The sequence below is a fragment of the Falco peregrinus genome, chromosome 13 (assembly GCF_023634155.1).
Source record: "Falco peregrinus isolate bFalPer1 chromosome 13, bFalPer1.pri, whole genome shotgun sequence".
Lineage (NCBI taxonomy): Eukaryota > Metazoa > Chordata > Aves > Falconiformes > Falconidae > Falco > Falco peregrinus.
In genome coordinates, this window is record NC_073733.1 from 3717887 (window position 1) to 3730126 (window position 12240).

The 12240-nt window shown below is 37.3% G+C and overlaps 1 protein-coding gene across 2 annotated transcripts in view; it reads right to left on the minus strand.

Moving 5' to 3' along the window:
- The window catches only part of ABCB7 (ATP binding cassette subfamily B member 7), a 42158-nt gene that overhangs the window by 11910 nt on the left and 18008 nt on the right, over window positions 1-12240 (minus strand). For both annotated transcript variants that reach the window (XM_055818064.1, XM_055818065.1), the window contains exons 5-11: window positions 5899-6031; window positions 5192-5460; window positions 3887-3975; window positions 3716-3803; window positions 2453-2627; window positions 857-1014; window positions 124-287 (exon numbers count right to left, since the gene is read on the minus strand). In XM_055818064.1, coding sequence (XP_055674039.1) covers window positions 124-287; window positions 857-1014; window positions 2453-2627; window positions 3716-3803; window positions 3887-3975; window positions 5192-5460; window positions 5899-6031 — 1076 coding nt within the window. The remainder of the gene's footprint in view (window positions 1-123; window positions 288-856; window positions 1015-2452; window positions 2628-3715; window positions 3804-3886; window positions 3976-5191; window positions 5461-5898; window positions 6032-12240) is intronic.

The window sequence follows — 12240 nt, forward strand, 5'->3', positions numbered from 1 at the left end:
CTATTTACAATTGCTAAAACAGAACTGATGTCACAAACAATAATAATAAAAAGCAAAACACAAGAACACACATTTAAGAAACAAAATTCTACATCGATTGGTGTATTTAGTCCATTTACCCACCCTGACCCACTACCTCCTACAATGGCCACTTTCTTTCCTGCAGGGACTTCAAAAGACACTCCAGCAAGGACTTTCTGCCCCTCAAGGTATTCAAAATGCACATTATCAAAGGTGATGGCAGCAGTCTGTGGTGTGATCTGCAGGGGTGGTGCCAGCTCTTTGTCCTATTAAAAGAAGAGTGCCACTTTATATGCTGCCCAGAAAGTATCTCAAGCAGTTCAACAAGCTGAACAGTCCATTTCCCAGCTCAGTAAAAGGCGAACAGACACTCCAGCTTGGATATGCTGAAAATAATTATAAACCTTCACACAAGTGAAATTGGTTTGTTCCCTCTTTTCACCAAAAAGAGGTGGTTTGTTCCTCCTTTTCCCCAAAAGAGGTTAGAACTTCTGCTGTAAACACTGCTTCACAACTTCTTTTGCACTGATAAATTCTGCATCATTAGTTACAGATAAAAATTCAACCACAAGGCATGAATACAAAATAAAAAAAGTCTCAATACAAACACAGCTTCCACGAAGCTTTCGCTGTCACTAAAATGTTCTGCAAGAAAAAAGCAGCTGCTGTTGCACTAACTGCACTTAAAGAGGAGGCAGAACAGCATCCTTACACAACATCTCTTTCTTGAATAGAAATTAAACCTGGAAGGTAATAAACAGGCGAAATGATGGCATTGCCAGAAAACAGCCCTATTAAATACCCAGATACTTTAGGAAAATAAGCTACTACTTACTTTAATTTTGGTATCTACACTGAGAAGTGTAAACAAGGTATTCATATCTATTAGTGCTTGTCTTGTCTCTCTGTATACTGTTCCCAGGAAGTTTAGGGGAAGAGAAAGCTGGAACAGCAATCCATTCACCATTACTAGATCTCCAACAGAAAGGCTGCCTTAAGACAAAATGGATGTGAGAGAATAAGGAGACTTGAAGGGTTGTCTTGTTAGGAAGTACCAAAAGATTTTAAAAAAATAACCAAGTCAATCAAGTCTAGTTTCTTTTATCCCATTTCTAAAACCAGATGTTTAAATAGTAAACAAAATGCATTCCCAGAAGATCAGAATTTATATAGGAAGGTGCCTGAAACAAATGGCAATGTTTGTGTGGATTTCACTTAAGGACACAAAAGCACCTGGAAAATAAGACAAGCAGCATATCAAGAAATTCACAGAAAACATCATATTGTAAAGCTGTAAACTCCACAGTGAGAAACATAAAGGGGCCTAAATAAGTTAGAAGAGGAGGAGCTAATATACGAAAACAAGAATCAGGAAAGACAATCTTAAGCAAAATTACAGACAAATCCAAATGACAGAATTTGTTACGAACAAGAGAGAAGACTTTTATACTATATACAACAGAGCTGCTAAAACATAGTGAGAACCTCTGGGCAGCTTAATATCAAATACCCTGATCAAGAGAAAACTCAGGATGAACACTCTAGCTACAGGTAAGTGCCAGGTCAGTTCAGCTGAAACAGGTCCAGAAAGATGATTTAAAGATATATTTCTACCAGCCTGCTAAAAGGCTATTCTAATTTTTCTTAAGGACAGCCATAAACTGCACCTACTGACTTATTCATTCACAGTCTCACTCTTCCCTAGCCTGGCATCCCCTAAAAAGAGCAGAGCAGATGCAAGACAGCCAGCATGATATAAAGGTCTACCCTTCAAACACATCTGGATGCTAATAGTGTTTAAAGCACCATTATTTTTACCCTAAAAGCACACTGCTTTAGCTGAGCCCCATCCCAATACTGCATTGATCTACTGTATTTGAAACTTGTACTGTCTTCCTAAACAAGCAGGTTTTACTTTATGTAGTAAATTAGACAAAAAATTCTAACAAATTGAAATTATTCCTTTAATAGCGTGCCCTTTTTAATCTATGGAAAGTAAAGGACAGTGGTAATAAAACTACTGGAGACAAAGCACACTGGTATATACACATTCGGGAAAAGTTCTGAATTTTGCCAACATGAAAAGGAAGAAGGGTAAAAAGAAAGGATCTCTGTAGAAGGTCCACAGAAGTATTTGTATTTTATGTGTCTTTCATAATCCTTCAACAGAAACTTCCTGAAGTTACATTTTCTTAGGATCATTTTCTACCTGCAAAACTTTTAATATGTTTCTAATACAATCATACTAGATACTGATATATATATATGATGGAATTAGTAATACTTCAAGAAGTAGCAATACTCAAAACTCTCAAGCAAAAACTCAAAATGAACTATCACGTCAACTCTAAGTTAATTAAAATGAACACCTTTATTATGGATGAATTAAGGTAAAAGGCAGTAATTTTTAGCTTATAAACAGAAGAGTTACCTGCAACAATGCCCTGGCTGGCAAGCACCATAATGGCCGTTAATCCAATGCTAAATATAGCACTCTGTCCAAAATTCAGGAGAGCTAAAGTAGAGGTAGTCTTCAGGGAGGCATTTTCATATATCTTCAAGAATTCGTCATACCGCTGGGCTTCATATTTTTCATTATTGAAATACTAGGATATACACAAAAATAATGAATGTGACCTCAAACATACTAGACTGCATACTTAACTCCTTATAAAATTCAGTATAAACATACTACATGCACAGATACACACAACCCCTCTTCAACACTTTTAACAACTGAAGAGAAAAGAACGTAAAAAGACTAGTGTGTGAGGACAGAAATCATGAGCTAAACCCCAGGACATTCTGCACTGGAAAGGAGATAATACAGAGACCCCTACCATACTCGTATTCTAGTAACACCAGGTGTCTGTCTTGCAGAACTTCTGCTCGATTAACGTCAAAACCAAACACCAGCTGCCACTAGATACTAAAAAGAAGGAAAAGTTACCATCCTCTACATACTAGAACGTCCTTGTTACTGTGATGGCAAATTCTTTTGAATCATAGATTCATGGAATGGTGTGGGTTGGAAGGGACCTTAAAGACCACCTAGTTCCAACCCCCCGCCATGGGCAGGGACACCGGCCACCAGCCCAGATAGCACGGTACTGCCCACACAACGTCTACTTCTGGGTGCTTCTTCACAAATAACTCCACTGCTTATCTTTCCAGTTCTAGCTCTCCAGTTAAAAGCAGCATAAAATAAGCACAAGCTTGGACAATTTCAAAGCTGTCCACAGGGTTTTTCCAACAGCAGCAGTTGAAGAACCAATAGACACCTTTTCTTTCATGTGAACATTGCAATGGAGTGCTACAAACAGCGGTAGGTAATGAAAACAGTACACATGGTCATTTGAGAAGACAACGTGGGGCAGGCTGACATTCAGAAGGCAATTCTGCAAACAAGAGAAGTTTCTTCAAGACTCTGAGTTTACATGCTGCAGAAACTGATGGCCAAAGGGATTCAGTCATGAAGCTTCTCACTCTTCATGAGCGAATACATTTTTCCAAGCCCTGCTAACAAGTTTCATGCTACTCCATTAGGATCATGATGTACTTGTCAAATGAATAATGTTTTAAAAATATGCTATTGCTCCAAATATGTAGCCCTATAAAAGATGAATCTTATGACTCACTTTCCCTAGGCTGATGTAAGAAAGACAAAGAGCCTAGTAGTAAAGATTGGTCTTACCTTCACGGTCTCATAATTTAGTAGCGAGTCAATTGCAGCATTACCCGCATCATTATCTGCTTTGTTCATTTCTATTCGAAACTTAGTCCTGTAAAATGAAGGTTTTATACAGTCAAGAGTTCAGGCTGAGGCAACACTAAGCACCCTGATGAATCTGAGGGCACGCCTTACCTCCACTGTGTAACTCCTATTGTGAATGCTGCATAGGCTCCTAGTGTCCCCAGAGTTACTAAAGCAAACTCTGCACCACATTTGTAATACTAGAATATTTAAAAGAAAAGAAAGTCACAATAATTTTCAAAACTTCACTGTCACCACAAAATTATGATAGCTTAGCCCAGGATAAGAACTCTGAAGGTCCCTCCCAACACACTCCCTACTCTGAAAAAGCTTAAAACTAAATACAGGCTTAAACTGAAAAGGAAAGCAGTAAGAAGGGTCTAGGTTATCTCCTCCAGCATTTTTATCAAGAGCTAGTGTATAACATAATAATGGAAAGTTATTTTTGCCATTATAAAACAGAAATGCTGCTAATGTTTGTGCCGTTCCCAGAAATAAGTATTTGTTTACATGCTTTTTGGGTGGATTTTGAAAGAAAGCTGAAGACTGCGGAAGAAGAAATAAATGGCCTTGCAAAACAATTTATGAAGTATTTTCTCTACTTCAGGGTACACCAGAAGAGGAAAGTCCTAAGAAAAATTAAAGCATCATGGCAGGTTGGCTGACAGCCAGCCTGATCTGCAACTTCCAACAGTTATAAAATTTAACCCAGTATCAACAGGGGTTTTAACTCATACTGACACACTTAAATTTCATTAAGTCCTTCTAAAAAGAAGGGGAGTAAAGAAAACAAGGTTCTTGCTTTTAATTCAGTCTAAGCTACATAATGGAGATCTAGATTTTAGCATATAAATATCCCAAGATCCTGATTTCAAAGACAGTAAGTGTGATTCTTAGAAGAAAAGTTTAAAATTGAGCTTTTTCAGCTTAAAACCTGCAAGAAGGAGAAGCCTATTTTCCAAAAGATAATTTTCATCTTTAAGTTCTAGATAAGAAAAGACTAGATTTATTTAGAAAGAGAGCTAATAATCACTCCCTCTACCCTCAACACAACAAGACACAACATTCCTGGAGATTTATATTCTGTTTCCTCAGTATTTACCCTGATATATTTGACACTTGTATGCAGTTTACTTTTCTGATTTTATTTTTTCAACAATTCTGAAGAAAACCATTAGAAACTGTCCACATAAGTACTACCAGCTGAAGACAGGCGTTAAATGTGAAAATAATTTCAAATAAGCCAATTTAACTATTATTTGAAAATTACAGATTTTTCTCCTTTACAGTAGTTGCTTCCAAAACCACCCTGCAAATTCAATTATTATTATTAATACTCAGTAGACTTTGGTAGAAGAAAATCCATGTATTATTCCCAAATAAGACAACTCCGACTCAGGAATAAACACCACTTACCAGAATTCCACTGACTAGGGCCACTTCAAACATTGTAGGTCCCAGGTTAAATACTAAAGCACTAAGAACAAAACTGATGCCTCTTGTTCCTCTATCGATGGTTTTTGACAGAGCTCCTGTTTGCCTGCTTAGATGGAAGGCCAAATCCAGGTTATGAAGGTGCAGAAAAACATTCTTTGCTATCCTTCGGATTGAATTTTGAGCTACTTTCCCAAATACTGCATTTCTAGCTTCATTAAATAACGCTGCCCCAGCTCTTGAGATACCATCTAAAAAAAAGATGAAAAAGTTTACAAAATGAAAATAGTTATATTTCCAACTTCCCTCCATGCATGAAATTAGACTCATTCTTTATATATATGGTTTTCAACATTTTTAGCTGAAAACTAATTTAAACTTAATTGGTCCAAAACTTTATGCTATTTTTCATTTATAAACCATTGCACATACATTATAGAAGTTTCTTTTGCAGCTGGTTTTAAGAATGGGTAGGATTTATAATCAAGAATCGCTGCTGTAAGCATTATTTCATTTTTTAATTGGAATACCAGAAGCAAGGTGCCAGAACATTGGAAACAGACACCAACACAGAAGTCACAATGAAACAACCAAGCAGGACACTCAGCAGCGCACAGGTCAGCGCTGCTATCCTACTCCCTTAGGGAAGAACATCAACGCTTGTCAATGGATTTGGGAATACCACTTACAGCCAATGAGAACAGCAGTTGCCAGAGTTGCCACTGTATTTGGTGCATCACTGAGGCTGAGTATGTTTCCAGATACCTGGTTGAGGCTGTCTACTGCATATTTAAACATGAAAGGAACCAATATATTCATGGCCTAAAAGCATAAGAACACCAATTAGTCCATACGCATTAAAACATCTATGTAGCATGACTACTTTTTCTGAAATTGCTCTACTGTTATATTTAGTTCTTAACCACTTAGAGCAGGTGAGATGGCTCTTGATTTCAAGCACAGTATTCACCATACTATTAAGTCTTTACTCCTGGGACTGCAGGGTTAGTTTGTCTCTCTCATGAGCTCCTTTTAAATATCAGTTTCTATCCTAAACAAATTGTACACTGCAAAGGCACTTAAAATGAGGCTGAGCACTCAGTACAGCAATGGCAAGACTAGGAAATGAATCAAGTGGCAGACACTGCATGACGCATACCCACAATGCTACTAAATTATATCGTCATTACAGGTTGTTTGTTCTTTGTGATACTGGCAATATTCAGCATGAAAAAACACTACTAGAAAAGACCAACTCACTCCCATATTGCTAACGCCAGTTCAATAGAGATGTATTGAACTAAATATAAATATACTAAATATTTATATATAAATATACTAAAGCTCCAGTGAAGTCAAAGAAAAAAAGTTAAACCTATCCTTTGTCTCTTCTGACTGTTAATACTGCCTTAGTATTTAAATAATGCTTTCTATTTGCAACATCACTATAGACATTAACTTAGTATCAACCTTAACCCTAGCATTCGGCACAGCAGCACAAAGGACTTTCCATACAGTCTACAAGAAACTACAAATCACTTTAACACTATGTGCTTTCAAACAAAATACCGAAGTCATACCCACAACCTAACATATAGTACGTCACTGGGTATTTTTGTAAGAACACCAAAACCTAAATGCATCTTCTCGAACAGTAGTGTCTCCATTACATGTGAAAAGCAATAAAGCCAGATATGTAGATAGACCAATTTTAGGATTTTTTATTTGCACAATTGTAGCATGAGAAAATACTGAAAATCTTACAGAAAACAAAATTCTCAAGTCTTGTGCATGTTCCATTTTTATATCACTCATTTGTACCAACAAGAAAAAAATCTACTGTCAAACTTAACACAATTAATAGAATTCATTAATTCAAACCACTTCTAACTGAAGATTTGAAAATAAGCTACGCAAGTTTTTAGCAGTTCAATCTTATAATCGTGGCAGATGTTAAAACACTTTACAGCAAACTGACTGCTTAAAGTTGAGGGGGGGGGGGGGGGGGGGGGTTTGATATTCCGAAAAAAAATGGTTGGTAGAGGACAAATTATTTTACATGAGAAGAAACAAAAAGCCAAAACAGATTGACAAAGATACTTCAGCTCTCTCCACCAAATGTTTTGTATACCCGCTCAGATCTCAATTGTATTTAGGGACATCTGTTAAAGCTGAAAACCCAGTGAAAAACTGTAAATTAACTGGATAAAACTAGGTCTCAAGTGAAAAGAAGTGGTAAAGTCTTTCATAACTTCAGCCCAAATTCAGGCTGGATCACAGGCTTTTAGTAATTGCAGTAACCGTTCCAGCAGCAAACACTCCCAGTGTTACAAATTACTGTAGGTAGTGGAAGACAGGTGCTCCACAAAGCGGGGAAACCAGAGTTTTGAAAATATTTCTTTTAACTGTAGGATTAAAGAAAAAGTTTTAAGTTAATTTTTTGAATCTGTTCTGTTTATTTCTTTTAAACATTGTTTAGGCAAAAGTTTTAAATGCAAATGAGGAAGGAATCCTTCTTCTCTTCCCTCCTGTCTCCCCTATGAAATATACTGAGCGGGGCGGGGGGGGGGGGGGGAAGACAACTACCAAACTGTCAATACAGTATAATACAGACACCTCCTCAGAGGAGACAGATGAGATCTGAGAGCATCGAAGTGAGATTATTACTAGTTAGTTTGTGACTGAAAAAAAGAAAACGGCTGAAAGATGAGGTCCTACTTCAAATACATTCTTCTGAAATCTGCCTAGAGCAAGCCTGAGAGCCGTTGGGCAACAGCTCCCCTTTTAATAGACAGGAATTGTGGAAGTCTCCATTAAAAAAAAAAAAGACCCCAGGTTAGCATTATCTGCAGAAAGCCAACAAATACCATCAAAGCAGCAGTATACAATAACGTCTGATAACTTCAATTATACACAGCAGACGAACAGGTTACTGCCATTACATGCTTAAACCTTAAGCATAAAGCCCCACAGAGAACTGAGAAAGCATTAACAGAGATTTTGAATCTTTACAATACTGAAATTCAAATCCCTCCCCTCCCTTCCCCAGTATAATCAAAAAAAAACCCCTACTTTTCCTTCAGAGTTACTGAAACTCAATTTTTGGGTGGCATTCTGTTCTTAATAAAGATGAATATACTACCGTGTGTGTTTCAGTGATGACCAACATGACAAAGTGTAGGTTTTCCTAGGAGAGACTACTCAGTAGAAAATAAGAGTATTGTAACGCAGGTTGTCTTGATTTGCTGCAGACTCTCACAAATCCCTCTGCAGGGATTTTACTCTTCAGTAGACTATGCTACACTACAGGTAGTTTCGAAATGGAACTACAGATGTATTTTAAAGTCCATTTAAAGAAAAGAGGGATATTCTTTAAACTGCAGTTCTCCACTTGCAATTAATTTAACCGGTAACAGCCTACAATTTTGCAGAAATGTCTTCTTTTACATCAATATAATTCTACCCAATAGAGTTTTAAATGAAATTTAAAGCCTGGTCTCAGGTTATAGTTGTTCTGACTCCTGGAGGGTAAAGCTTGAATAAGGACAAGGCAGCATGGTATTAAATTTCATTAGCAATCAAGACAGTCTGCTTGCCAGTAATTAAAAAAAAAAAAAAAAAGGTTAATCTTACAAAGTTTATAGCAAGAGAGATGAGAGGCCATTATTAGAAACAGGCCTTTCCTACTCAATTTGTTAAGTCAATGAGATCACGTTCACATTAACAGAAACAAAATTTCAGCCTCCTGCATAAACTCACAGCTATCTCTTTCGCAGCCTAGATTTGCTGGCACAGAAAAAAAAGCTTTAAGCACACCTAGGCACACTTTGAAAAGCTACCATACAAAAAACTTGTCTTATGCAATGTATCTATACGGGTTTCCCTCCTTCTCCTAACACCTGAAAGCTTGATAACAATTCCCATTAAAAAGATCCTTTTTAATATGAATTTGTTAGTTTTCTATTTATAATTTTGAATTAAAAGCTTATCCTTGCCTGAATTGATTGGAAAGCAAATACAGCCCCCATGAAGTCATCCCAACTCAATTCCCCACATTTAACAGCACGTTATACTGTAATGCATCATGCTTAAATGAGTTTAAACATTTTTTTAAATGATTGCACTGTTCAAAGCTGACAATGCATCATCATCTCTATTCCCCTGTGGGACTCCACTACTTTTAAGGCAAACAGTCTTATCTTTCATTTTGCTCTTCCCAGTATTTCTTGTTTAATAAAGATGATGAATTAGTGACAGGCAGAGCCCCAACAAGATAAAACTGGCCTACAGTGAACTCTTCTTCTGTCAATAATTCAATGAGAAACGTTGACATGAAGATGACTGAATTCATCTCTGGACCAATATAAACGTACACATCAACCCCATTTGTGGAAATATAAACAGAAAACTCCATTCCTTTTGGAGGTAAGGCTGCTAAAGGAGGTACGAAACATGGTCCAAAAGAGGGAAGAAGCAACTGGCTTCACGCCTTCTTCAAATTTAATGATGACCTGAAATGTACTTTTTCCACTAAGAGAAAAAAGAATAATAAAAAAAAATATCTAAAAATACTTTTCACCTGAAACTTCTCAAAAAGCTAACAGTTTCTTAAGGTTTATCGTCATTATCTAACTGCATCTAAGCCCACAAAAAGTGCTCAAAGTCATACATTCATACTTAACTGATCAGATAGATAATTATTATCTTCGCATGTGGACTAAATTTGCACTTGTGCCTTGCCTCCTTAGCCAAACAATTTCTTCTCCTGAAACTACCAGAACTAGCAGTCAGCGGAAATACAGATAGTCTGAAAAAGACTTCTCTGGCTCATGAATAACACATGCTTGCTCTGTGACCAAGAGGCCAAAAACCATTACAGGCTGACAGAGGTGACAAGCAATTTTGACATATTCGTATGTTTAATCCAGCTTCTCAGAAACCCGAGCACTTTTTCTTCTTGCGCCACAGAAGAAAAAAGGAAGAAACCAAAAACTAAAGAAGCCTTTTACTATATGTACCCTGGTAGAAAAGACAAAAAAAATAGGAGAGGGAATGTGGAAAAAGAAAAAAAACAAATATGTAGAACCTGAGCAGGCTAATCTGTGTGTCTGAAAACACAGATAATGCCTTGCGTACTCCTCTCACCTGTCTTCCTGTTGCATCTTTCAGATCGCACACGTCTAGATAAGCTATAAATATTTAAGGTAAAAATTTAAAGCATGTCATAATACAACAAATCTTCCAAGGAAAAAAAGACCTTACTAGCCCTAGAGCAGACTCCATCCTGTCAGCTCCAAGTCATAAAAAGCCATACAAACAGCTCACTTTGAAGGCTAACAATACTACTAGCAGTTATGTGTAGACAAAAAGGAACAAAAAAATCACAATAATTTGTTCAATGACAGGCAACTGGGCCCCACAAAAGGAGTCAAGACAGATTGTAACTGCAGGCTCTTCAAAAACAGGCTGCACACAAACTGGTTTTTGTTTTGAAATTGAATTTTACTGAACCAGAAGATTTAAAGAGGCAAATTATTTCTCAAGCAGCAGGAGAAGGAAGTATGACTTCCAGCTTTTTTGTGTTTTGTGGGTAAGGAGGCCCAATACAAATGGGTGTGAACTCCTTATTTTCTTCCTGTGGCTGAGGATTTCATAACCTACCTCTCCTTTATGATTCCTCTGGAGTTTTCTTACAATAAGACTGAAGCAAGCCTACAGACTCTGAAAGAGTCACCATCTGGATCTTTTCTTCTAACTGGAAACTTTGCTTTATAAATACAGTGATATAAAACCTCACCAAACTCTGAAGCAATTGGTCAAAAGCCTAACAAAAGTATTTCTTATCGGGAAAGGTAACTAGCAGCAAGCATCCTGATCGCATAGTTCTCTGGTAAAACCCCTAAGGATAAGCAGCCTTTAGACAAAATCCATAATAAGGATGTAAATCCTTCAGATGCAGACAAGTTCATAGTGAACAAAGGAAACAGGCCAGGACTGCAGTGAGGAGAAAGATAGGCTGGCATTCTTGTGCTGACACAACTGCATAGCAAAGTAACTTTAAATAACCGCTTGTGTGGTCTACCAAGTACACTGTAATTAACCTCACAAGCAATCAGAACAAAGGGCTCCCAAATGGGATAATGAGGGAACTACACAGGATTATACATGGTCCAGGCAAGCTACAGGTAAACTAATTTGTCTTTCATTTTCTCTAGGACTAAGTGACCTTTAGTTTGCTCTGAAAGAAAAGCAGATGTTCAGGGCTGAAAGATCTGACAAACTTACTACAGCTCTATAACAAACCATTGCACGTCAGTTACACCACACTAACTACATGCATACTTAGCACATGCAAAGCATGAAGCAATTTAAGAAAATTTACCCCACAAAAGAAGATTAGACGTAGCTCAGGTGACGATGGGTAACCTGTTAAATTGCAGTTATTCAAAAATGTTTGAGCTCTAACACAGCTTTGTTACGACAGAAACAGAACAAAGCAAAGAACATTAGCAAAGGATAGCCAGAAGACATCCATGAATTTTTTTTCACTCCAGTCAGTTATATATTCTGTAGAGAACTTGCTATGTGTTTTCCCAATTAAATCCTTGTTTGCCAAAACAAGCATTCTCACAAAACAATTCTGTGGTTGGGCAAAGCTCAACAGGTTTTCTGCTCTGCTTTTGGGAATCTGCTTTGGACATCAGGGCTTCCAGGCCACCTTGAACAGAATCTGAAGTAGGAAATTTAAGAGAACACTTAAGAGACATCCAGTTACTTCCCCAAACAGGAATTAAGTGTCTGTTTTTCTGCCAGGGGAAGCATCTCTATCTCCCAGTAGAAATATAATAGCTCTGTATTATACCAAACACAGAGCTTTTTCAAAAGAGTCAGGCATCCTGGACATCAATTTTGTTTTCACTACATCCCAGAAAGCTGCCTGAAACACTGACAGATTACCTAACAGCAAGGTACAATGCTGCCATATGCAGGATTAGATTCTGGATTCATATTCTCCATCATATTTATATAAC